Raw genomic sequence first — 25,506 nt, 5'->3', positions numbered from 1 at the left:
TTTGGTCAGTCTTTGCCTCAATAAACAGAAGAGGGGTTCGGTTTACTTTTGATCAACCCAATTTCGGTTTAAGGCACTTAAATCAAATTAGCAATGAGTTTGATTCAAATGTAAGAACCCCCAAAACAGTTGAAACTTGAAACCATATACAACTTTGATCAATCTTGGTTATATATTGTGCTTATTACATCAAGCCCCTTCTATAGGTAAATTAGTTTGAAACAAACCAAAAATGATAACACTAGCGTGGAGAGATGGGAGATATGATACTAGAGCAAATGGAAGGCAAACGAAAGTTCCTCTCCCTCTGAATTTGCAACCTCGGAACATTTATCACCCGTCGAACACCACCACTACTACCATCATCATCATCATCAGCCGCCAAAAGATCTACCACAACAACATCTGAATCCGGCGGCTCGTTAACCATAACTCTCCCTTCAAGCATCTCAATCACCATAACCATATCAGGTCTATTCCTAGACTTCTCTTGTATACACCACATAGCCACACACACCAGTTTCATCACTTCCTCTTCGTCTAACTCATTGGTTTCTACCAGCCGTTGATCTACAATCTCCATTACTTTCCTTTCTCTCATCTTTTGGTTCACAATCCTTGGGAAATACTCCAACTTCTTCTTCCCCGTTTCCTTCACTTCCACCCTTGAAATACTCCTCCGTCCTCCAATCATCTCCAACAACACGATTCCGTAGCTATAAACATCTGACTTCTCCGAGATACCGTGTTCAAGAAGCCACTCGGGTGCTAGATACCCTCGAGTCCCGCGGATGTCGGTTAGAACTTTGCTCTCATCTCTAGCAATCAGCTTAGAGAGTCCGAAATCTGTTACAACCGCTCGGTAACTCCCATCAAGAAGAATGTTTTCGGGTTTAACGTCAAGATGCAAGATCTTTGATCTACAATCATGGTGAAGATAAGCAAGAGCTTTAGCTACATCTATTGCAACTTGATACCTTTGGTTCCAAGACAAGCAACCTCCTCCTGATCTTCTTCTGTTTCCTTTCTCCGGGAAAATCCAAATGTCAAGAGACGAGTTTACGATGTACTCGTAGACAAGAAACCTCGGACGGTTCGCGCTAACCGCAGAGGAGTAGCCATAGAGACGAACAAGGTTCTTGTGCTGCACAGAAGCTATGGCAGCTACTTCGGATCTGAACTCTCTTTCTCCTTTCTCTTCTCCTTCGATTCTTTTAACCGCAACTTGACTTCCGTCTTTCAAAACCCCTTTAAAGACTGAGCCGGAACCGCCTTTTCCGATCAAAGATCTGAATCCATCGGTTGCTTCTTCAAGATCTTCGAGTTTGAACTTGGTCGGGACCCCGGCGACTTTTCTCAAGAAACTGTACTCGGTTCGGAGCTCTCTGCCTTCGGAGACGAATCTTGATACCAAGAGGTTCCTTTCTCTGTTGTAACGGTTTCGGATGATGAGGAAACAGAACACGGCGAGGATCAACGAAATGTCGACGCCGGCGATGAGATAGAATGTTTTGGAGAGTTTTAGAGAAACTCGCGCGGCGATTATCACCACGACAAGGGCTAAGATTGATATAGCAGCGATTATGTTTGCTTTCTTGTCTTCCATTAGAGTGGCTTTAGAGCTTCTATGACTTCATTTTTTATTTCTTTGAGAATTCAGATGAACACTCTCGTGGCCAGAACAAGGATCACGGAATATTTCAAACTAGGCCCAAAAAAACACATGGATTTTGTATATTTTATAAACAATTTCGTTGAATTATAAATTTTGAATAATATTAAAAGTCATCGTTTTTGAATATTGATATCGATATAGTATTTTCGTATTTTGAATAACATCTAATTTATAAACTGAAATTTGAAGTTATTTTGGATGAATTCATATGGTCAAATGACTCAAATCTAGTAAAACAGTCATAACTTACAGTTAATTAATGATAGTTCATGTACAATGTTTTATAGGTCAGGTTTGTCATAAATTATCTGAAAAGGAGCTATTCATTTAATTAGCATCGGCAAGTTGTGTCTGTGACAAGTTGTCGTCTTATTCAACCGATCGGGTGGATGTTGAAAAAACAAAAGATCGAATCTTTTGGGGAAAATTGCCACGTTGGGTTGTGTGCACGCAGGTCGGGTTGAACGGATTAATAATGACCCCTTTTTTTTTTTTTGATATCAATAAGAATTTTTTTATGGAACTGATGAGTAACACAATTTCGAGTTTAAAAGAGTGTGTATATTATTAACCATAATTATGTAAAACATCGTAAGTAACCATTTACTGTGTTTAATTTGTCTGATTGTGGCTAGGTTTTGTATTGGTCAACAACGTCCGCTTTTGTTGTGGTTAGTTGGAAAACCTTTTGGCTGCTTCCTTCATTGATTGGTCAACGGATATGATCAGGCAGTTACGATAGCCCTTACCATTGGTTGGCCGACTCTATCCTAAACATTTGACTTCTTCAAGTTTAAATTAGCCACATAAAAGTTTTTATCATATGAAAAGAATAGCTAGATCCAGATGGAGTAGAGCACGATTGTTCAAAATAAGTTACTCCACATGTACTGCTTTTTCCAAGTAATCCTACTCCTAAGTATAATGTTGATATATATCGATAACTTTGATATTAAGTTATTAAGAGAAGTAACGTTGGTTTGGTCACCGTAAGTCTTGGGATTTCTTGATTAATAATAATAATAATAATAAAATGTTTGGTATAACATATATTCCAGACTATATATATTAGTTTATGCACTTGTTACAACGGGTTTGATATATAAAAGAATTAACAAGTCCAATGTCATATGAACGCGCATTTTGACTTTTGAGGAAAAGATTCACATGTGCACCTTCAAGTTCGTTGCAATCAAACATATATCCCTAATGCTTTTTTGTCAACGCTCGATGTCTCGATTTATAATGCACCTATACTACTAGTTAAACCTAATTATGTTGCAAAGAGATTAAACTAGAGCACCTAATGGCTAATGCCATATTTGTCAATGCTTTTTATATGTTTTCAGTTAGAAAGGAAAGTTTTGGTTTATATGAATATGAGTTTATAAAATAAGGTTTACATTTCAAATGTATGATTCAAACCAATATCATCTACTAATTTTCCGTATTTCTACACTTAATTTGATACTCAATCTATCCAAAAGTGTATATACATGCAAGGAATTTTGATTTTTTTCATTTTACAATTTTCAACTCTTCTTGGGAGACTAACCGAATCTAAGTCTTACCATCAAAAGTTACTTTAACAACTTTAATTTTTCGAAAGCAAAGCTCATGAGATAATATTATCCATCATAACTTAAGCCATAACTTCAGGAGTTTGCATGCAACATTAAATGTCTCAGAGCATACTATACGCTTTGACTTTTGAATTCTCATAAGTATATAAATGTTGAGATTGTGATGAATATAAAAACCGTATAACATATAAGACTGCAAAGTTGTCAAAGACCATATAGCTACAAGTCAAAATTAAGGCGCCACACCCACCCACACGATGCAGAGGTTACAGATAAGTTCTCGGCCATCAGAAGAGTTTCTGATTAACCTCTCGCCGGATTTTGCAAGCCCTGAGGGTCTCGTGGTCTACGACGTCCCCAAGAAGGAACTATCTCTTCACAACACTAATGGAGAGAGAGCTATTCACATAATCCCTCTTGTTCTTTTTCTATGTGCTTTCGTTCTTTGGGTTTTTTCAAGTGCAACCATATAATTTACTTATCAAAAGTTATGAACTCTGTTCATTTGTAATCGTCACTTGATATCTATCTATATATAAGTTTTAATTACTGTTTTTACCTTTAATTGGATTATTTATTTGTTTTTGTGAAACTTTCACGGCTTTATGAATTTGTGACTGATTCAATGACATTGTGAATTTGTGATGCATCTTCTAGAACTCTTGAAGTTATTTCTAGAATGAGACTTACGTACGTGATTGTTCCAAATTTATGGGGGTAACGTATTGTAATGATTTTAACACTAAAACAACAATGTTTTCAAAACGTTTCGGTTTAACTAAACCGTTTCAAATTCGGTTCGTAATTTGGGTTCGGTTAATATGTAAACCTAACCGAACCGTAGTTCTCTCCTAATCTCTAATCCCTCTCGCTCAGTATCTTCGTCTCTCTTCCCTTCGAGATGAGCTTTTGCGCGGGTCATCCCTTCCATCAAACTTAGCTAATCTCTTCTAGCTTCCGTACTGTCGTGTTTAAAACTTCTTCATCCGTTTAAATGGTGATTAGCAGTGGCGTGTTTTTGAGCCGTGCGTGTTACTTGAGACTGCAGCCGCCGAGCCTTGCAATGCGCAGGAGCTTCTGCGGAGCCACGGCTTGCTCTGTTCCTATGAACGGGACCAATAAGAGAAAGTCCGAAAAGGAGAAGGTGATTGTGATTTCTGGACCTACCGGCGCCGGAAAAAGCAGACTTGCCATGGAGCTCGCCAAACGTCTCAATGGCGAAATCATCAGTGCTGACTCCGTTCAGGTCCGTTCCTTGCTCCTATCTCACTTTGCAATTTGAACCCTTGAGGCTGGAAATGCTAAAGTTGAAGTCTTTTAACTTGTTTTTAGTTTTGATCAATTTACAGAACTTTGCATCTATGTTTTGGTGTTATTAAAAAAGGGTCTTGCTTTTGTTTTACCCCAAAACTACAGGTGTACAGAGGCCTTGATATTGGATCAGCCAAGCCATCAGATAGAGATAGAAAGGTATCCTTCTGAATGTTTGGTAAGATTTATTCATTTTTTATCTCATGTTTTGGTGCCTTGAATCCATATGAAAGTGTATACCTCTGAGCTTCACTTCGTATGTTTTACAAATGATTCAGGAGGTGCCTCATCATCTTATCGACATTTTGCACCCCTCTGAAGGTTTGTTTGTTATAGCTCTTTTGATGTTGCAATTGCTACAAATGTAAATATGTCTAATACTTGTGTACGAAAAATCCGGAACGTTTTACATTTTTTTTTTAATGCTTTATTAGAATACTCTGTGGGGCAGTTTTGTAATGATGCAAGGCAAGCTACCAAAGATATTCTTAGTAGAGGGCGTGTTCCCATAGTTACTGGTGGCACTGGATTGTACCTGCGCTGGTATGGTAGTAGATTGTATACTTGTTTAGTGCTCTATTTATAATGTTGAAAGCAATCAAAATGTACTGCAAAATTCACCATCATTCTTGGTCTTGTTAATGTTAGGTTTATCTATGGGAAGCCGGATGTGCCTAAACCTTCTCAAGAAGTCACCGCTGCGGTCCATGATATGCTAGTTAATTTTGAAACCGAACATGACTGGGAAGCAGCTGTGGAAATGGTTGTCAATGCTGGTGATCCAAAAGCCTGTTCTCTGCCTCGTAATGATTGGTACAGACTACGGCGTAGCCTCGAGATACTCAAGGTTTGTCCTGCTCCTGTAAATGATTTCTTACCTGATAGGTTGATGAACTATCATGTTGTTTCATTCTGGATTGTATGCATTATTCATCTTGCTTTGAATGTTTTTTTTTCCTGGCAGTCAACTGGATTACCTCCGTCTTCTTTTCGCATTCCATATGATTCTTTTCGAGAAAAGTTAAATCTTCCTGATGCCGATGACTTCCTTGAGGACGGTTTATCTGCTGATATCTCTATCCAAAACATAGAGACAGATTTGGATTATGACTTCCTTTGTTTTTTCCTGTCATCCCCACGGGTTGCTCTCTACAGATCTATTGATTTCAGATGTGAAGACATGCTTTCAGGTAAATAATAAGTGCAACTACTTAATTAGTAATAACTTGCATGCATAAAATTGCAAGCCCCATGGCACCCTGACACTGACAGTAATAAGTCTTTTCTTATCTGATTCTTCTAATTATAACCCAAAAAAGAAGACAATTTGCATGTTCTTTGCTCTGCCGTATGCAATTTTATATATGTTTGCCTGACATTACTTCTGAGTTCATCTTTCCTTGATGCTTTGTCTCTCAACTCCAGGACCCAATGGAGTTTTGTCAGAAGCTAGATGGCTTCTTGATATTGGTCTTCTTCCAAACACAAATCCTGCAACTCGTGCCATTGGGTACAGACAGGTAAACTCTTTTTTCTGTAATGGGTTGTGCATAACGAATTGAGAAGTGAGAAGAGAAGGATTTTTTTTGTGTTAATCTAGTGCATAGTCATTATTATTAGCCAAGGGCTCTGCAGCGGATTGTAGTTGTTAATTTTGCAGCATGTCCAGTTCAGTGAAGAATATGGATTTTGGTTCTAGAAATTGCATGACATTACATATAACAGTTACTTTTTGGTTTTATACATATGTTTAGGTATAGCCGTTAATATTAGCATATAACTTATGTAGTTGAAAAATGCTATAACTTTACGAGCTCATCATATCAATTTATTTGCTGCACTTTAGTACTTTGATACCATTTTGGATCAACGATTGAAATACGATTGTTTTCAGGCAATGGAATATCTATTATATTGCAGTCGATACGGGGGTGAAAGTTCCCCTAGAGATTTTCATGTTTTCTTGAACAGATTTCAGACAGCATCCAGGTGGTTCCTCTACATAGACTTGAAATATCTAGTGTATAAGCTTTTGGACGAAATAGTGATTGAGAATGCTAAAATGGGTAGACTTGATTTGGTTTGATACGCAGAAACTTTGCAAAAAGGCAAATGACATGGTTCCGGTGTGAGCCTATCTACCACTGGCTAAATGCTTCCAAACCTCTGGTATATGTTTAAAAACTTAAGAGAATCTCTTCGTTCTATTTAAGCTCTTATGTAACTAATTGTTTATTGTCAATCAAGCATATAGTGAGAATTTGTTGTTCTCGCAGGATATGATACTTCAATGCATTTACGATGCTTACGAGAATGAAACAGAGACGTTGGAGATACCCGAGTCGCTCAGAATGAGCAAAGACGTATTAGATTCTCGAGAAGCTTCTGAACTAAAGCTATACCGCTCCAGAAACAGGTACAAAAAAAAATCACACATAACACTCAACTAGGCTTTCTTTTGCTTTGTTAATAATGTTCGCAAGGTAAATGAATGGATTGTGAAATCTGTTAATGCAAGGCAATTCGTAACAAGAGAGGACTGTGCTTCGGTGTTAGAGTGGATCAGAAGTGAAGGATGTAAGAGTGAAGTTCCATGCATGGAAAGCGCAGTAGTATAGTCCTCCAATGCTTCATTCTTAACCGGAAAAGCCAAAAGTTACCAAAAAACCAAAGCAAAAGAGTTTGTTTTGCGAATAAATTTTTACAGAGTAGACAAGATTTTGGATAATGTTTTTGATTATACCGTCTATACATACGTATGAAGCAGTTAAACATTTCCAAAAGTTGCAAAATCTTATGAAACCATTAGGAAATGAATGAATGGGCACATCCAAATATTCTGAAAAAAAAAAAATGTGTACAAGTGATGCCAGGATCCGTTGTGAAATCAAGAAGATAACAATAAATACTGCAAGACAACGACTAAATAAATGTTAAAAAAAAACACACATTTTTATTCGTTAGATAGAAGCCAAATTATGGAGGACCCTACGATCTCTATTTCTTTTCTCTTTGCTTATGCAGAAAATTAAATTGGGAACTATCTATAAAGCCACCTGACCTGACCTGACCATCCCCAAACATTACGTTTTTTGTTCTTCCTTTATTTCATAACCTATTCTTTTTTTTTATTATGAGTAATCATGTCGAAACTTTTGGCACACCCGAGCGAACACCGAACACGCACTTTGCTCGTGTTCACCAAGAAACAAACAAATAGCGTAACGTCTATACTCTTATAGTCTTATTTTATTGATGAACTGTATATGAGAATGAGAATTATAATACAATTTCTATATTATCCGAGAATGCAGTACATAAGTGTCTGTGTGTGTGTGTGTGTTAAGTATTTGATATGTCGAACCTATAAGAAAAAATGTAGTCAATAGAATGAAGTTATAAATCAACAATTATTTAATAGTCATTTATTGTCCTTTACAACTTTTTTTGGTGTTTCAGTTTAGTATGTGTGGTCAATCTCTTTAATATAGCAAGACAAATATATTGAAACCCAAATAAATTTCAGACGAGCTAGGTGATCAAATTTTATACTTGTCTAGTTTACGACATCTTTGTATTTTCTCCCCATTTAATATGTAAATTTTTTTTGTCAACTCATATCAGGTCTATTATCAAAATCATTTACTGAATTAATTGAATGCTATACACCACTCCTATCCCTAGAAAGAAAGGATGAAAGAACAAAAAAAAAAATCAACGAAAAATTTAGAAACAATTAACCAATTAATAGTGGTCTATTGACTAAAATATATTACCATATATAGGTTGAGAGACTAGTGTTCAAATGACTTCTAATGACTTTCAATTTTGGTTTGGAACTTTATAAAAGTAAACATCAATCTTGTTCTTTTTAAAAAAAAAAAATTATAAACATCAAATTATTGTCACTTACCAATCTTTTTTTTTTTTTTTGGTCAACCATCCTTTTTGTTTTTGTGGTTAAATTCACCCAAAAATTTCAATATATAAATCTTTATATCAAAGAGAATGAAACAAAAGGCCATTTCTCATGCGGGTTTTGGATAAACAGATCTACTCTTGCATTTGCAGAGGTTCCCAAGTTGAACTATTATTATTTCTCTTTCTCCATTTGCAAAAAAAAATAAAATAAAAAATTAAACGATTAATTGATTTTATTAGTTTTGGGTTTGCTGATGTGAAATATATAAATTTATCTTTTTCCTATTTTTTATTAACTTATTTGCAAATACGTTTTAATTTTTTTTGTTTTATTTACAACCCTTTTTGATCTAATAAATGTTTGGTTGCCCAGAAAAAATCAAAGGAAAAAAAAAACAAAAAAAAAAGCCAAAGAAGTGAAGCTTTTTGTTTGTTGTTTCTGGCAGCAGAAGAAAAAGAATCATTCATTCATTCATATGGCTTTCTTTGCTTGCTAAAACATCCACTAACCTCAAAACAAAACGAAGGTAAAATCACAACTCCAATTTTCTAACTTTTTTTTTATTTTTGAATTTTTTAATTCTCTTTCATGTCCGCTTTAATGTAGTGATTATCTTCCCTTAATCAATTTCTAACTAATGAAGATTAGATTGATCCTTCAAAATGGAGTCTCAATTGAGGACTTTTTCTGCAATCTAGTGATTTTATGTATGAAGCAAAAGCATCTGATGATATATGTTTTTATTATTATTATGCCAATGGATTGAAGTTGAAGTTTCTGGATGTGAATGACAAGTCTAATGGATCTTATTGCTCCAACTTATTGTCAGGATCATCAAAAGAAACTATTTTTTTTATCTGTGATTGGTTTTATCTTTGTTCTGTGGTTTCAAGTCAAGGATAAGAAGAACTTTGAGTTTTTTTTTTTTGCCTAGATTGATTGTTAAAGGCCAGACCTTTAACCGTATGTTATTGTTAAATTTCTGATCTTATAAGCAGTTAGAATGTGAAAGAGATATTCACATTATGGTGTTTTTGTAACAGTAATGATGAGATTCAAAAAGGGAACTAAAGTTGAAATTTTGAGCAATCATCGGTTCCATCTGGTGCCTGGCGGTCTGCAGAGATAATATCGGGAAATGGGCATTACTACACTGTCATGTATGATAGTAGTGATGATGGTACGGTGAGGGTTCCGAGGAAGAGTATGAGGCCTCAGCCTCCTCGTTTACAAGTCCTAGATTCTTGGGCTCCTGGTGACATTCTTGAGGTTTTCGAGAGTTGTTCCTGGAAGATGGCAATTGTTTCCAAGGTTTTGGAGAATGGTTGTTTCTTGATTAGATTGCTTGGTTCCTCACTGAAGTTTAAGGTAACCAAATCCGACATTCGTGTTAGACAATCTTGGCAAGATAACGAGTGGATCATGATCGGACAGGTACTTGTTTTTTTTTAGACTCTGACTATATCTTCCAAAGTCTGTTTCTTAGCTGACATTTTGTTTATTATATATTATTTGGCTGAAGGGTACATCAAGATTAAGCGCACAGACTTCAACTGGAGAACCAAGGAGAAAGGTGAATCCGAAAGGTGACTACATATCATCTGAGAGCAAAGACAAGCTTGATGAGTCTGATGTGATTTTGTCTAAAGGTCTAAAGAAACGGACCTACTATTTGGTTGAACCACACAATCAAGATAGAGAGAAGAAGAAGAAGAAGAAGAAGAAGAAGAAGAAGAAGAAGAAGAGGACGATGGAAGAAGAAGAAGATAGAGAGAGTGTTGCTTCTTCTGTTGGTAGTTGTAGCATGGATACAGATGGTCTCAGTGCTGTTTCATTCAGTCCCAGAGAAACTGGTATCACTAGTGACACAGAGTCATCGTCTTGTGGCTACGGAAGCATGAAGATGAAGAAGTTGGACATTCCAAGGAAAGGCTCAGAGGCAGCTGATGTTCATAGGTTAGAGTTGGATGCATACCGATGCAGTATCGAGAGGTTGCACGCATCTGGACCAATTATAACTTGGGAACAAGAAACGTGGATTACAAATCTCCGTCTGAGATTGAACATTTCGAATGAGGAACATCTGATGCAAATAAGAAACCTCATCTCTGATGACAACAGTACAACATACAGATAGCAGCATCAGCATTGACAACTAAAATGTGTGTTACATAGAATAAATTTGAGGGTAGGTTGTACAAATGTCACTCTAGTTTTGAATCAGGTTTTTTCGATTTATTCCGAACTTGTGAATGTAAATGCGAACATCTTTCCTTTTTTATTTTTGTGTTGACTTAAAGAGGAAAACTTGCAATGTACATATGATTCATGACATGGCCTGTGAGAATACAAGCTGTAACGGAATTTGTTTGTATCAGGGATTGCACAATACTAAGTAAATAAGAATTTAGGGGAAAGAGTGAAGCTGGTTCTTTTATTAACGATAAAAACGTGAGGTCGTCGCTAACACGAGTCAAGATTGAGATCGTCAGTTCACAGGAGAACTAACAAGCTAATAATGACGAGCTCGAAAGCGGAAATGAATTACACAAAAGACAATAACAGTTTTCGATGCAAAGTATTGCTCTCAGGGTATTGTCCGGGAGTCAGGATGATGTTCTCAATAAATGTCTCGAGCTATTTATAGGTGAGTGAGGAGTTAGGCACTTTAGGGTTTCCACGCGAATTCCCGAAATTGCCCTTTGCGGAGCTTAATGGACTTTCTTCCAAATTTGTCGGGCCGAAGTCACAGTTTAAGCTCTTGTTGGGCCGAGCGGCATATTAGGACGAAGCCCATATCCAACAATAGTCCCCCCCTCAGTCCGGCGAGTGAGGTATTTCTGCGATCGGCGGGCGTACTTCGAGTCTTAACATATGCCTGCTCAGCGTTGGGTGTTCCAGATTGCCCTAGGAAGATCTTCCTTCGTGCTCGGAGCTCGTTCTGATGTTGTATGCGTTGAATGTGTTGTTGTGGAGCGCATAACTTGTCTATATGTTATGTGTCTTGAGCACGTCTTTGCGGAGCGTGGCGCCTGGCGCCTGGAGTGTTGAGCGTAGAGCTCGTCTAGATGTTATGTGCCTTGAGCACATTCTTACAGAGCGTAGGGCTTGATAATGGATCTGCAATGGTTGAGGATGGAGTTGCCACACATAGTTGGTAACTAAGGGTTAGAGAAATTGAGACAAATCGACGGGCAGAGATTGAGGTCGGCGAGAGTGACATTAAGGTCAGCGAGAGTGAGATTGAGATCGGTGGTGCCAACTCTCGCGAGATGGTTGATTGTCTTCGTCGAGCGGGGTCGAGAGGTGATGAGAGAGCTCAGCGAGAGTGAGGTTGAGGTTGGCGCGAGCAGCTCCGTGAATGAAGTCAAGGTCGGTAAGATTGAGGTCGGCGAGAGTGAGATTGAGGTCGACGGTGTCAACTCTCGCGAGATGGTTGATCGTCGTCGTCGAGCGGGGTCGAGAGGTGAAGAGAGAGAGGTCGGTGCGAGCAGCTCCGTGGATGAGGTCGGCACCATGAGCGAGTTGAGGTCGGCATCATGAGCGAGAGAGGAGGTCGGCATCATGAGTGAGTTGAGGTCGACACCATGAGCGAGAGAGGAGGTCGGCGAGTTCTGGTCGGTACCATGAACGAGAGAAGGTTGGGATGTTGGCATCGAGAATGAGAGTAGAGATCGGTACTGAGAAGGAGAGTGGAAGTCGGCACCACGCTTGAGAGTGGAGGTTTCCATCGAGAATGAGAGTGGAGGTTTCCATCGAGAATAAGAGTGGATGTCTCCACCGAGAATGAGAGAGTAGGTCACCACCATGAATAAGTGGCAAATGCAAGGGAGGTGAGCGCAAGAGCGTCGGGCGTGAGGGTGGCGAGCGCGATAGCGTCGAGCGTTAGGGCGGCGAGCGCGAAAGCATCAAACACGAGGGCGGGGAGGGCGACGAGCGTGAGAGCGTCGATCGTGAGGGAGGCGAGCGCGAGAGCGTCGAACGTGAGGGAGGCGAGCGCGAGAGCGTCGAACGTGAGGGAGGCGAGCGCGAGAGCGTCGAACGTGAGGGAGGCGAGCGCGAGAGCGTCGAACGTGAGGGAGGTGAGGGCATCGAGCGTGAGAGCGGCGAGCGAGAGGGCGGCGAGCGTGCAAGCGTCGAGCGTAAAGGCTTCAAGCGTGAAGTTGGCGAGGGCGTCAAGCGTGAGAGCGGCAAGCGAGAGGACAGTGAGCGTGAGAGCATCAAGCGTAGAGGCGTCAAACGCGAGGGTAGCGAACGAGATGGAAGCAAGCTTGAGTGCAGCAAAAGTAAGGTAGGCGAGCGCAAGGGTGGCAAGCTGGAGGTCAACACCAAACTTGAGATAGGCGCCAAGCTGGAGGTCAGCTCCAAGCTTGAGGTCGGCGCCAAACTTGAATTCGACACCAAGCTTGAGGTCGGCACCAAACTTGAGGTCGGCGCCAAGCTGGAGGTTGGCGCCAAGCTTGAGGTCAGCACCAAACTTGAGGTAGGCGCCAAGTTGGAGGTCGGCGCCAAGCTTGACGTCGGCACCAAACTTGAGGTAGGCTCCAAGCTGGATGTCGGCACCAAGCTTGAGTTAGACACTATACTTGAGGTAGGCACCAAGCTTGAGGTAGACACCAAGCTGGAGGTCGGCACCAAGTTTGAGGTAGGCACCAAGTTTGAGGTAGGCACCAAGCTGGAGGTCGACACCAAGCTGGAGGTCGGCACCAAGCTGGAGGTCGGCACCAAACTTGAGGTAGGCGCCAAGCTGGACGTAGGTGCTAAACTGTAGAGTGCAGGTCGACACAAATTAAAGGGGTAGGCGAGACGGACTCGCCGTACCTTTAGGTGCGGCTTTTATGTACGGCTTATCCTTTGGGTACTTGGGGTTGGCAAGAACATGCAAGCCGGAACTTGGCTTATAAGTTCAGGCACCCTCAAGCTAGTGCGAGACATGCTCGAGTTTTTTGCTTGGTTTCGAGATGTATTTTACGGGGCGAGACGTCTCTCGTCTTATACTAATACGTGTTTTGAATACCAAGTTTTAGGGTGGTAGTTGAGATGAGCTCGTCGTACCTTTTAGGTGCGGCCCTGGTGTTCGGCTTATCCAAACTTGACCGCCTGCTAGCTGATTGCGAAACTGGGTCGAGTTTTTTTGTGCGGATTATTTCACCGCTGCATCCATGTGGAACGCGTTTTAAATCGTACACCTGGCCAAGGCGACGATGTAGAATCTGGACACTCGTTAAGACGGACTCGTTCGAGAGAGCTAATTTGTGATTAAATTTACTCTTGCGAGTGTTTTTTGTTATAGTTGTGCCTTGTAAAAGGTTGCCTACATACCCTTTAAAAGGGGATCAAGCAATTCGTAGTTCGTTTTAGCAAAAGGAGACTCGACATGACGAGCGTTCTTTTTTTTTTTTTTTTGGCGCATGGTGCCTAACTATTTTTCAATTTGGCTGAGTTCCACAACCGTTTATCATGATGGATGGTTTACCTTGCCGCTCTCTTCTTCCACCTCGATGTACTTGTTGGCCCGGCGTAGGGTGTCGTCGAGAGTCAGAGGCTCGTATGTGATAATATTGTCCCTGAAGCGACACCCATATGCGAGCGCATTTCGGAGACCAGAGATCGTAGTATCGTCTGCAATGGCGAGCTTCGAAACAACCTTCTTGAATCGTTCCATGAACTCTCTGAGCGATTCGTCATCCTCTTGGTGCATCGTCCAGAGATCGGCGTTAGATACCTCCTTTATCATAAAGGTCGAGTGGTGTTGGAGGAAAGCAGCGGTGAGCTCGTAGTAGCTATCTATCGAATTGGCTTCAAGACGAGAAAACCAACTTAGTGCGTCAAGGGCTAAGTTTTCCACAAACATCTGACAGCAGCCGGCATCGTATTCTTCAGGACCAAAGTGTGCTCGATTGATTGCAACACTCATCGATTTTAGAATGGTTTTGGGTCGGTTAGCCCGTTCTACGGGATGAACTTGAACTTGTTGATGTAACAAACGCGAATGCTAGAGATTCTCGTCGTGAAGGGTGAGCGTTGAGCCTCTTCGAGCACCTTCTCCAAGTTGGGGGCGGCGCTTCTTGCTCGATGCATCTTGGCCGAGATGTCTTTTACGATCGCTTCGAGCTGCTTGATTTTTAAATCCTTGTAATCTTTTAGGTTGTCTGGCGGATGGTGGTTCAAAAATGTTGGGGTCGGCTGGCTCCTACTACGCTTGCTACGACTGTGCGTCTGGTCTCTATCGGCGGGCGCCCTTTCCCTGGTCTGGTCGTCGAAGGATCCTTCGACGATGGATGTTGGTCAGCGTCTGTGACTCTCCGAGCGTTCCTCGACTGGCGGTGAGAGGGGCGGTAGTGCGTCCGGCTCGGCTGGATAGCTTGCCTGTCGATAGTCGTGCCTTCCTTGCTGGAGTCAGCTGATTTGGTCCTGCAATGCTTCTTGTGCTGCAATGAGTGCGTCTAGCTGCTCGGCTATTCGTTTGTCCTGGCTATTGAGCCTGTCGAGGATAGTCTGCATCAGATCGTCAAGGTTGTTCCTCTCTCCAGCAAGCAAGGGATCTGGGAGGGCGGCACTGTCAGTGACAACTGGAACGACGGTTTGGAGATGCTTGGCATGTGTGGCAGCAAGATGTTCCAAGGGCGCGTCGGGCAATGTTGTAAAGGTTGTGTTGTTCGGAGTAGCACCCTCGACTGTTGTCGTCGCGGAAGGTGGATGTGGGAGAGTGCGAGCTCTTGTGCGTCTCCATTGTTGTTTTGAAGGTGAAATTGTCAAGGTAGGCGCTGGTTGCTCGGATGTGGTATTGACTTCACCGCTGGAATTTCCTCAGTTCACCATTTTTCTGAATCTGGAGACTTCGTGGAAATGTTGACTGTCAATCTATCGTGAAAAAGAAGCGCTCTACTCTCGCACCACGGTGGGCGCCAATTGTTTGTACCAGGGATTGCACAATACTAAGTAAATAAGAGTTTAGGGGAAAGAGTTAAGCTGGTTCTTTTATTAACGATAAAAACGTGAGGTCGAGCACTAACACGAGTCAAGATTGAGCTCGTCAGTTCACAGGAGAACTAACAGGCCAATAATGACGAGCTCGAAAGTGGAAATGAATTACACAAAGGACAATAACAGTTTTCGATGCAAAGTATTGCTCTCAAGGTATTGTTCGGGGGTCAGGATGATGTTCTCAATAAATGTCTCGAGCTATTTATAGGTGAGTGAGGAGTTAGGCACTTTAGGGTTTTCACGCGAATTCCCAAAATTACCATCTGCAGAGCTTAATGAACTTTCTTCCAAATTTGTCGGGCCGAAATCACAGTTTAAACTCTTAATGGGCCGAGCAGCATATTAAGACGAAGCCCATATCTAACAGAATTGAAACACTAATAGTGACTACCAATTCGAAACTGCACTGCAAATTACTATCGTTTTATACCTAATGCTGATTAATATATAGTTTTATATCGACCAAGTAGCTAAATGTCGCATCAGAAATCCATCAACTGGTTAATAGAAAAGTGGGCGGGAATAAAGTTTTGCAATAAACGCATATTCTTTTTGGGCAGAAAAAAACTTAGATGCAAACTTAGATGCAAAAAGAGAACAATCCCAATATAATTCCCCCAATATCTGTTATGAAAAGACCGATTGATTTATATGTAACCTCAAATCAAAAACAGCATAATAGAGAAAACCATGGCAAACATTTTAGAAGATCTACTCGAATGCATCATCATCGTCATCAGGAAGTGGCTGAGCTGCGGCAGCTGCAAGATCGGCCTCATTCTGCTGCTGAGCAGCAATGTCAAGGTGAACCTCTGGTGGAGCAAGAGCTGGTGACTCAACAAAGTGAAGGTTCTGGTCTCCAGCCAGCTTTCTAGCAAGGTACAAGAAAGGCTTCTCGAAGTTGTAGTTGCTCTTTGCTGATATCTCATAGTACTGCAGATTCTTCTTCCTGTGGAATGTGACCTGCTTCGCCTTCACTTGCCTGTTCTTCACATCAACCTTGTTCCCGCACAGAACGATCGGGATGTTCTCACACACCCTGCAAAGATCACGATGCCATGTGGGAACGTTCTTGTATGTCAGCCTTGCTGTGACATCGAACATTATGATGGCACATTGACCATGGATGCTGCAAGAAAATTAAAGATTAGATATATATTCATATGAAACTTATCTAAATCAACCAATTCAACTCCTATTCCTATTCCTCTTGTCATGGTGAGATTGTTCTTGACTATGCATACTCATACCCATTTCGATCTTAGGAGATTACCACAAAAACATACCAGTCCTATTGCAATTGTCCAGGTAACAAATCAGTTGCCAATTTCAAACCCTAGCCAGAACTATTCTAAAACTATGTATACTCTAGATCGACTCTGCACATGAACCTAACAATGGAGTTGGGTATACTTACTAGTATCCATCCCTAAGGCCACCAAACTTCTCTTGACCAGCAGTGTCCCAGCAGTAGAAACGGATCTTGCCACAGTTTGTGAAGAAATCCAAAGGATGAACCTCCACACCAATGGTAGCTGCAACAAAAAAAAAAGATCAAGACTCAAACATCAGAATCATATAGAGACATAAAGAATAGAAACTGTGTATTCATGAAGCAAATCTTTTGCTATACTCACGTTCATACTTCTTCTCAAACTCCCCAGTAAGATGCCTCTTCACAAAAGTTGTCTTCCCTGCACAACAACACCAAAAACAATCGTACATCCCAATCAGTACAACATCAAAATCTCAAATCCGAAACAAAAACAGTGATCGGTCGATGAAAAAGACGGGGAAGAGTACCGTACCTGTGCCTCCATCACCAACGATGACGAGCTTGAAGCTAGGGTAATCTACTGTCTGCTGATTCGGTAGAGCCTGAACAATGATATTCACAAAAAAAAAGTTAGAAAAACCCTAAAACAAAAGAAGCAATCGACGAAAACGACGCGATCTCGTGAGATCTGAGACTGTGAAAACCCTAAGATCAAGAATCGATGAAATATAAACCCCTAGAAGACGAATAAATCAGAAGAAAAAGCGAAGAGAATGATTACCATGTTAAATCGGAGTTCGAGAGAGGAGTGCGCGTCCGAGAGGTTTAAGGAGCAGCGATGCGGCGAGAGAGAAGGGACTGAGAGGAGAGAGAGAGAGATCGAGAGGGTTTTAAAAGGAGAGGATTTGGGAGGTGTTTTTGGCTTAGGTTTGACGCTATTCCTTACACCGTTAGATTCCTTCTTTTGGGTTCTTCAATCTTAAGCAGCTTTCTCCACCGTTGGATCGTTTTTTCAACAATATAGGTCCATCGTATATTTTGTGTTTAACAAAAATATATAAATAATTGATTAATATATCCATACTCCCTATTTATAGACAAAATATCACTTTCACATATAAAAATGTATTGGAATACATTTAAAAAATATATATTTATATCACTTTCACACAGAAAAAATTTGTCTCATAAGTATCATTTTTTGTTTTTGTTTTTCTTTTAATTAATTTACTTTTACAAAAATTTTGCATAGAGTTTTTTTTTTGCGGCAAACAAATTTTTATATTAACCAATACATTAAATCAGTGAGAATAAAACTGTATTTTTTTATATATCAAAATCTGTATTGGAAATATAACACAACACTTACAAAAGAGGGGATCCAATCCACCGCACACGCCCCCAATCTTTTTTTCTGTTTTTTTTGTAATTGAACCAACGGTTTAGAACGGTTCAATTACAAAATCTAATTTCAAAACCAAAATAAACTATTCCTTTTTACAACATATAAATTACATTTTATTTTATTTTTTAGAGTAGATAAATTTGGGAACCTCACTTCTTTTTTTGGAAATTTGTATCGTATGTCCATTGATCAAAAATCAAAAGAGACTTTTCATTTTTTTTTTCCAACCAAACATTAAATAAATTAAAAAAAACTCCACGATTGGTCGCCCAAACAGGAGGATAAGAGTTTACAATAGTAGATTCAGAAACTAAAGATCTTGAAGACCGAGCAAGACAATCTGCCCTGACATTGGAGTTACATGAAATCCTGGTTAGGGTAAAGGAAGGGTAAGATGTTTGGAGCAGCGTGAATTCCTCCAACATGTTCATAAAGGCAGGCTAATCGTCCGGCGTCTGCACCATCGCAACTAGCTCTGCACAGTCTGTTTCAAATACATGACAAGCAACTCCAGCCGCGATTAAGGACTCCATAGCCCAGATCAAAGCTTGTAATTCCGCATGTAAAGGGGTAGAAGCACGTCGTTGACTCCATGCACCCAGAAGGAGCGTCGAATCTTCATCATTACAACACCACCAGCCCAGGCCTTGAAAAGGGTCGGTACCTTTCCATGAACCATCAACCTGACAACGGGGAAAGGAACCCCTCTCCTCCATTGAAGGTGGAGGATTTAGATAACACTCTGAGTAAGATTTGGCCTCCTCCCACAAAACTTTATCATTAGCCGCTTGATTTAAAATATCAATTGGCTCCATTTCAATACCCTGGAAAACCTTTTTATTCCTATCTTTCCAAAGTGACAATAAAATCCAAGGGAGGTGAGTAGCTATATCAGCAACCCCGGATTGGGAAGAAGCCCGCCAGAAAATAAAATCTAGATTCGCATAGATGGAAGCGTACGGAAAACCCCCAGGTCCAACAATACTGGAGACATCTCCCATATAACTCGCGACCGGGGCACTCAAAGAGAGCGTGATTTATAGTCTCCGCCGCAGAAGCACACCGTTTGCACAACACATCACAACGTACACCCCGATACACAAACCGTTCCACAACATGAAGGGTACCTGAGGCGATCTGCCAAAAGAAGTGTTGAATCTTTGGGGGACCATTTAATTTCCACACCAGAGCCCGCAGAGCCGTACACGTTTGCCCATACTCAACTTCCGCAATTAATTCCCGGGCTAGCCTATAACCTGATTTTACCGAATACCTCCCTGACTTAGTAAAATGCCATAATAATCGATCCGGTTAATGAGTTTTACTGACCACCATGCTCCAAATAAGTGGTATATCCTCCGGGTCAAAGAACTCCTAAAGGATAGGCAAATGCCAATCCTTCGTAACAAGATTAATTAAATGGTTGACCATCAAGCTTTGGGAGCAACAACCTCCCCCGGCCATTCGATGGTCTTGGACGAATATCCGGTATCCACGAATCACGCCAAACTGAAATAGACCTGCCAGAACCTACCGCCCATCGCGCTCCTTGTTGCACCAAATCCTTGGTTGAATAAATACTCCTCCATCCAAAGGAAGGATTATTTGGTTTTTTTGCCATAAGAGGATGTTTGTTCCTGAAGTATCGACCTTTCATCACCCGAGCCATTAAATATGTCGGGTAATGAATTAGCCGCCAAAACTTTTTAGCCAACAAGGCATCATTAAATTGGGCCAGAGCACGATAGCCTAGACCCCCATCACATTTATCTTTGCATAATTTATCCCAAGCAACCCAGTGCATACCTCAAATCTTGTCATTAGATTTCCACCAGAAGGTGAAAATGGTACTCGTTAGTTTAGACGTCATTTCCTGTGGCAATTTATAACAGGACATAACATGGGTAGGAAGTGCCAGCGCCACCGACTTAATCATAATTTTCTTCCCACCTTTCGATAAATACTTGGCAGACCAACTATTAACTCGATCATCCAACCGATCCTTAACAAAAAACCTTGGTTTTCGATCCTTGCAGGTTTTCAGGAATGCCCAAATAAGAGCCAATACCTCCCTCCTTAGATATGCCAATAACTGATTTTAACTGAGTGCGTTTATCAGACGGGACCTTCTTACCAAACATGATAGATGATTTCTCCAAATTAACCTCTTGTCCTCAGGCTTTACCATAATTACCTATTATATCCATTACCGTCCTACATTTAGACGCCTCTGCTATACAAAAGAACAAACTATCATCAGCGAACAACAAATGCGAAACAGTAGGGCTATCCCGGGCAATGGTGATACCCGTTAATTTCTTTTCCCTTTCTGCCTTTTTAATATTTGCTATCAGGACCTCTGTACAAAGTATAAATAAATATGGTGACAGAGGATCTCCCTGACGTAAACCCCTTTGTGGTCTAATAAAACCCCAGGGCTGACCATCCAGAAGAACTTGATACGTCACTGAGGACACACACCACATGATCCACGAAATCTACTTTCTATCAAATCCTAAGCGAACCAGAACCGCCTCTAAAAAATCTCACTATACCCGATCATAGGCCTTACTCATATCTGTTTTAAATGCCAAAAATTCTGAATTGCACCGTCGGTTTGTATTTAGCCCATGGAACATCTCCTGAGCTACAAGAATATTATTTGTAATTAAACGACCAGAAACAAAGGCCAATTGAGTTTCGGAAACAGAAATGGGTAAAAAGCGCTTTAGCCGAAAGCACAAAACCTTAGAAACAATTTTGTAGCTCACATTACAGAGACTGATCGGCCTAAATTCCGCCATCCGCTGCGGTCGATTAACCTTAGGAATGAGACAAATATTAGTCTCATTTAGAAGTGGATCAAAATTGTCAGTTCGGAAAAACTCTCTAACCAAATACACCAAATCCCCTTTTAGAGAGGACCAAAACCGTTGAACAAACAGAGCCGTCATCCCGTCAGGGCCTGGGGTCTTCTCCGGATGCATGGCGAACAGAGCCTTTCGGACTTCCGCTTCAGTAATGTCTCTAGTTAGAGCTCTGTTCATACTGTCTGTAATAATCGGATTAATACCCTGAAGCATCTCTGAAATACCCCTACCATCCGATTTCTTAAAAATATCCTCAAAGTATTTTGTAGCAATGTGCTCCATACCTGAGGGAGATTCATTCCAAATGTTATCAACATCAAATAAACCGACAATCCTATTTCTCACCCGCCTTTGTTTGGTAGATGCATGAAAATAGCTAGTGTTTTTATCTCCCACCCGTAACCAAAACTTCCTACTCTTTTGTTGCCAATAAATCTCCTCATCAAGATACGCCTCTTTCAATTTCCTCTCAATACCTCGAATTTCCTCATGAGAGATCAAATCATCCATCTTCGCCTCATGTAGAGCCGCCTTCAATGAAGAAATGATCGATGGTTCAGAACTTATATTATTTTTCTGCCACCAGGAAATCGAATTCCTACAATTTCTTATCTTATCCACAAAACCCGGAATCCGAAAATTCCTTGTACGATTCCACCATGACTCCACCGCACCAACTAAACCCTCCTTGCCCAACCAACGTATTTCAAACCGGAACTGCCTACGCCGACGCCGAGTCGTCGTCAGACAAGTAGCTAAAATTGGACAGTGATCAGATCCAATCATCTCCAAATATTCTACTTTCAAATTTGGAAAGAGCCCATGCCAATCCTCGTTACCCAGTGCACGATCCAATCGGCAACAAACTACTTGATTATTGCAACGATTTCCTCTCCAAGATAATTGTTTCCCATAGCAAGGAAATTCAAGCAACCAGCAATGACGAAGCATATAAATGAAAGGTTGAAAGGACGAAGCCAGTCGCAAGGCACCACCCTGTTTCTCATGATTTTCTACTAATTCATTAAAGTCTCCAATTAGAAACCAGAGATCAAGGCGGAATGAACCTATATCCGTTAATTTATTCCAAACTTTTTCTCGATGTTGGGGGACCGAATCTCCATAAACGAAAGACATAAAAACCAAATGTTGCCCAATGAAAGCTTGTGTATCAATAATACGATCATTATAAAAAAGAATAGACAAATTAATTTCATCCATAAAAAACAAAGCCAAACCACCACTGGTCCCGCGGAGTTCAACAGTAAACAACTTATTATAAAAAAACTTATTTTGAAATTTTTCTAAATAAGAAAACATTTTTTAGTTTCTGATAAAATTAAATTGTCTGGTCTATGCTTCCTTCATAAACCCCCAGATAATTCTCTGTCAGATCAGCCCTAATGCCCTCATAGTTCCAACTCAAAATCTTCACGTTTGAGCCAGGTTTCAGGAGAGCCACCATCCCTTTCTTAAAAGGACGACTTCCGCCACCGCCAGGAATGCCATCTTTAGCCTTCTGACCTTGTTTGCCCACTCCCGCTTCTTTAGTACCCTTACATGCAGATTTGAGAGACAAAGATTTAGCCAAAAGACGTTTCCCACGTGAAGCCAGAGGCAAAGGAATTTTCTTCGAACTATGAACTCCTTTTCTAGCCTGCAGACTACCCGCTTTAGCTTTAAAGCTGCTCGGCTTTCCCAGAGTAACAGCCGCTAAAGCAGAACTCATATCAGTCATACTCAAGGATAAAGGATCAGAAACGTGAGTACCTTGTATATTAGGACCCTTATCACCTACACCCGACACAGTGCCCTTGAATATTGACTCTGACTCTACCCTTGAATCCTCAAGATTAGTATCATCATCAAACTCCCTGTCTTCCAACAAATCATCCGTGCTTTCATTGAAGCCCGGATCCTGGTGATCCTCATCCCCCCCACCTAAATCAGACTCCATATTCATCTCCACAGAAGTATCCTCAACAATCATAGACAGATCATCAGTCTGAACAGGGTTTTGGATCCTTTTCTCACCTGAAGCCTGCTTGACCTTGTACATTGGTTGAGGCCACACTGGTCGAATACCCTTCCTTTGATGGGGAAGACCAGATGAATGAACCACCAAGTCACCTCCAACCGCCTGGGAACCAGAGAGATCGGATCCTAGATGAGCTTCCGACCCACTATTCTGGTACCTCATCTTTTGTCCCCAAGCATGACCTTGGATACTCCCTTGCAAGGGAAAGCCGGAAGAGCTAGACTCACCATGAAACTGAGGTTGACGCCTACCGTTGGACTGCTCAACTTGGAAATATAACGCCCGTTTCACATGTTTCCTTGGTTTCTCCCACCCACCATCATGTTTAACCGAACCTTGTTTAACCACAACTTGCTGTCACTGAGCAACAACTTGTACATTTTTCAGCTCAGGGCAGATCAACACATCGTGTGTTAATCTGAAGCAATGCTTACAGTAACCAGACAACTTCTCATACTCAATAGTGACCACCACCTCATCACCAGTGTCAAAAGGGACCACTAAGTTGAAGAGTAAAGGATTGAATCCGTTCACCGTGACACAGACACTACCTGTGTCCTCATCCACTTCTTTGATTCGACCAACTCTCTTCCCAACAGCCTCTAGTGTCGCTAACTCCCATAGATGCATGGGGATTCCACCCACCTTCACCCAGAAACTGATTGCCGAAGGATAAGAGTCAGAGACTATAGGTTCCCAACGTACCAGGGAGATCATCCAACCATCAAAGTGATACGGGCCATTGAGCAAGACTTCCTGAAGATCCGCTTCTTCTTCAAAATTAAACTGGAAAGTACTCTGTCCCAAATCTGCACCCGAAACTTTAGCTTCCAATTTCCAAATCTTGGGCAGATTAGCAAGCAGAGACTCCATCCTCTGAACTGCTGGATTCATCAATCTTCCAATCAAAGTAAGAGAAAATTGTTGAATACGCTGAGCCAAGACAGAACTCGAGATCTTCCCTACCTCTGTCCGAACCAAAGCCACCTTGCCTTTATTAAGTGCCAACTGAGCCATGATAAATCGCAAACACGGACACAAGAAAACTTTCTGAGAATCAAGCAATGGTACGCCGAGAGAGAAAAACCCACAAAACCACCAAGGATTGAGAGAAAACAGAATAGAGCCGTAAGAAGAACCATCTCGCAACCAAGTAAATATATATTCCCCAATCAAGAGCACCACACGGAGAGCAATCATGAACCAAATCATCCTATTTTCCAAAAAATCCCGTGAATATAAATGATCGAATATCCTCTTCCCAATCAACCACCAGAGACAAGCCAAGAGAAACCCATCACTCGTTGGCAAGAGAATCGTAACATCTCTATCAAAGATTCGATCACCATTAAGAGAGATCGCATAAACTCTCCGAATCAACACGAGATACAAATCAACCCAAAATGCCATAAAAGGAAAAGCTACCTTCCAACGCCCTGAAACGCAGATCCAAACGAATACAAAAGGAAATCGCATCAACACACATCCATCTCCATGGATCCCTGTATCTGTCCCCATTAAAACCCTTTGAATCATTAATCGCAAGACCCCATTATACCGCATATCCCTCACAAGGAGCCGAATCCGTAATTAACTGGCCACAACTCTCAAGATACAGAAATCGAATAGCCATCCGAATCTGTATCCTTCCTCCATCAGAAGCAGACGACAGACCTTCCCTCAAACCTCTCTCCTTGCCCCCGTAAACGACCATCTCAAATCGAAACCCTAGAAATCGCATTCGCCATCGACGTCCTGTTCCCGATATATATATATATAAAAAAGAGACTTTTCATCAACGCAATATATCTATATTTTTTGGTTAATTTAATACTTTTAATAAAATTTTGTTTGTATATTTATTTTGTATTTTATCTTAGACTAGAATTTTTTTTCTGTCATTATACCTTAAATATATCAATTTACATATTAAATATATTTCATTTCATTTATTAGATATATTTTTATATCATATATCATGTTAACAATAATAATAATATGAATACCAAAAGAATTATTAATAGAAAAGTGTATGAATTATTGCAGTCATTAAATTTAATTTTAATGTTTTTAGTTATTTGAAAATATATCCATTCTAAAATAGATTAACAATTTCGAAAATTTTAAATAAGATTAATCCTAACATATATTTTTAAAATTATAATTATATTATTTGGTAATTGGTAACAAATATATGTAAATAGCTTTGAATTAAATGAATATTTTTAACGTACTTTTAGTACACTAACAATTGCTATGAATTTTGAACGATAACACAACAAAAAGCATAAGCATTCTCCATCAATACAAAAGAGAGCATCAACCAAGAAAATAAAAACCTAAAAATTTGAGTTGATCGTCAATTTTGTCTTTTGTTTTGTGTGTTCATAGAATCTTATGATTTGAATTTTGACAAGATGAAAATTGATATATATATAC

At 40.5% G+C, this 25,506-nt stretch overlaps 7 protein-coding genes and 1 pseudogene across 9 annotated transcripts; 3 read left to right on the top strand and 5 right to left on the bottom strand.

Moving 5' to 3' along the window:
• Nucleotides 1–127: 127 nt before the first annotated feature.
• LOC104706347 (putative receptor-like protein kinase At5g20050) lies at nucleotides 128–1,606 on the bottom strand. Its single transcript, XM_010422535.3, has one exon. It carries the CDS (start codon nucleotides 1,604–1,606, stop codon nucleotides 242–244), a length of 1,365 nt encoding a protein of 454 aa, XP_010420837.1. The 3' UTR covers nucleotides 128–241.
• Nucleotides 1,607–3,449: 1,843 nt separating this feature from the next.
• LOC104706346 (uncharacterized) lies at nucleotides 3,450–3,850 on the top strand. The gene has a single exon (XM_010422534.2). It carries the CDS (start codon nucleotides 3,516–3,518, stop codon nucleotides 3,729–3,731), a length of 216 nt encoding a protein of 71 aa, XP_010420836.1. The 5' UTR covers nucleotides 3,450–3,515; the 3' UTR covers nucleotides 3,732–3,850.
• Nucleotides 3,851–4,034: 184 nt separating this feature from the next.
• LOC104706345 (tRNA dimethylallyltransferase 9) lies at nucleotides 4,035–7,352 on the top strand. 2 transcript variants are annotated; one of them, XM_010422532.3, is made up of 11 exons: nucleotides 4,035–4,504; nucleotides 4,675–4,728; nucleotides 4,848–4,890; nucleotides 5,004–5,112; nucleotides 5,218–5,416; nucleotides 5,534–5,759; nucleotides 5,995–6,089; nucleotides 6,464–6,558; nucleotides 6,663–6,738; nucleotides 6,846–6,985; nucleotides 7,088–7,352. In XM_010422532.3, the coding sequence occupies exons 1-11, from the start codon at nucleotides 4,253–4,255 to the stop codon at nucleotides 7,185–7,187; spliced, it is 1,389 nt and encodes a 462-aa protein (XP_010420834.1). In that variant the 5' UTR covers nucleotides 4,035–4,252; the 3' UTR covers nucleotides 7,188–7,352. The 2 variants fall into 2 exon arrangements, with proteins under 2 accessions (XP_010420834.1, XP_087319225.1); XM_087463099.1 differs by having other exon boundaries at nucleotides 4,139–4,504; nucleotides 4,675–4,747.
• A 2,184-nt stretch (nucleotides 7,353–9,536) lies between these two features.
• LOC104706344 (uncharacterized) lies at nucleotides 9,537–10,790 on the top strand (annotated as a pseudogene). The gene is made up of 2 exons (XR_015563325.1): nucleotides 9,537–9,925; nucleotides 10,014–10,790. The product of XR_015563325.1 is annotated as an uncharacterized LOC104706344 (transcript).
• Nucleotides 10,791–16,006: 5,216 nt separating this feature from the next.
• LOC104706343 (GTP-binding nuclear protein Ran-2) lies at nucleotides 16,007–17,815 on the bottom strand. Its single transcript, XM_010422531.2, has 5 exons — nucleotides 17,536–17,815; nucleotides 17,287–17,356; nucleotides 17,116–17,172; nucleotides 16,896–17,013; nucleotides 16,007–16,607 (listed from the first exon to the last, which is right to left on the bottom strand). Exons 1-5 carry the CDS (start codon nucleotides 17,536–17,538, stop codon nucleotides 16,190–16,192), a joined length of 666 nt encoding a protein of 221 aa, XP_010420833.1. The 5' UTR covers nucleotides 17,539–17,815; the 3' UTR covers nucleotides 16,007–16,189.
• A 784-nt stretch (nucleotides 17,816–18,599) lies between these two features.
• On the bottom strand, nucleotides 18,600–19,160 carry LOC147939720 (uncharacterized). The gene has a single exon (XM_087460997.1). It carries the CDS (start codon nucleotides 19,158–19,160, stop codon nucleotides 18,600–18,602), a length of 561 nt encoding a protein of 186 aa, XP_087317123.1.
• An 806-nt stretch (nucleotides 19,161–19,966) lies between these two features.
• On the bottom strand, nucleotides 19,967–21,815 carry LOC147939719 (uncharacterized). Its single transcript, XM_087460996.1, has 4 exons — nucleotides 20,942–21,815; nucleotides 20,370–20,518; nucleotides 20,175–20,285; nucleotides 19,967–20,032 (listed from the first exon to the last, which is right to left on the bottom strand). Exons 1-4 carry the CDS (start codon nucleotides 21,813–21,815, stop codon nucleotides 19,967–19,969), a joined length of 1,200 nt encoding a protein of 399 aa, XP_087317122.1.
• A 385-nt stretch (nucleotides 21,816–22,200) lies between these two features.
• On the bottom strand, nucleotides 22,201–24,869 carry LOC147939718 (uncharacterized). Its single transcript, XM_087461709.1, has 2 exons — nucleotides 22,800–24,869; nucleotides 22,201–22,584 (listed from the first exon to the last, which is right to left on the bottom strand). The coding sequence occupies exons 1-2, from the start codon at nucleotides 23,227–23,229 to the stop codon at nucleotides 22,577–22,579; spliced, it is 438 nt and encodes a 145-aa protein (XP_087317835.1). The 5' UTR covers nucleotides 23,230–24,869; the 3' UTR covers nucleotides 22,201–22,576.
• Nucleotides 24,870–25,506: the final 637 nt, after the last annotated feature.

Source organism: Camelina sativa, chromosome 8, assembly GCF_030686135.1.
Source record: "Camelina sativa cultivar CO46 ecotype springtype chromosome 8, ASM3068613v1".
Classification (NCBI taxonomy): Eukaryota; Viridiplantae; Streptophyta; class Magnoliopsida; order Brassicales; family Brassicaceae; genus Camelina; species Camelina sativa.
This window is presented reverse-complemented; position numbering and strand designations above follow the sequence as displayed.

Bases quoted from the DNA above. Each gene is read 5' to 3' on its own strand.
- LOC104706345 (XM_010422532.3), top strand. From the start codon at position 4,253: ATGGTGATTAGCAGTGGCGTGTTTTTGAGCCGTGCGTGTTACTTGAGA. The intron at 6,090-6,463 runs GTAAACTCTTTT...GATTGTTTTCAG, and splicing joins GTGCCATTGGGTACAGACAG to GCAATGGAATATCTATTATA. The intron at 6,986-7,087 runs GTACAAAAAAAA...TGTTAATGCAAG, and splicing joins CTATACCGCTCCAGAAACAG to GCAATTCGTAACAAGAGAGG.
- LOC147939719 (XM_087460996.1), bottom strand. From the start codon at position 21,815: ATGATTGGATCTGATCACTGTCCAATTTTAGCTACTTGTCTGACGACG. The intron at 20,519-20,941 runs GTCTCTGTAATG...TACTTTGTACAG, and splicing joins GGCGGAATTTAGGCCGATCA to AGGTCCTGATAGCAAATATT. The intron at 20,286-20,369 runs GTAATGGATATA...TTTGGTAAGAAG, and splicing joins AGGCGTCTAAATGTAGGACG to GTCCCGTCTGATAAACGCAC.
- LOC147939720 (XM_087460997.1), bottom strand. From the start codon at position 19,160: ATGGGAGATGTCTCCAGTATTGTTGGACCTGGGGGTTTTCCGTACGCT.
- LOC104706347 (XM_010422535.3), bottom strand. From the start codon at position 1,606: ATGGAAGACAAGAAAGCAAACATAATCGCTGCTATATCAATCTTAGCC.
- LOC147939718 (XM_087461709.1), bottom strand. From the start codon at position 23,229: ATGAGGTACCAGAATAGTGGGTCGGAAGCTCATCTAGGATCCGATCTC.
- LOC104706346 (XM_010422534.2), top strand. From the start codon at position 3,516: ATGCAGAGGTTACAGATAAGTTCTCGGCCATCAGAAGAGTTTCTGATT.
- LOC104706343 (XM_010422531.2), bottom strand. The intron at 17,173-17,286 runs GTACGGTACTCT...GTTGTTGTGCAG, and splicing joins CGTTGGTGATGGAGGCACAG to GGAAGACAACTTTTGTGAAG. The intron at 16,608-16,895 runs GTAAGTATACCC...ATTTTCTTGCAG, and splicing joins GGCCTTAGGGATGGATACTA to CATCCATGGTCAATGTGCCA.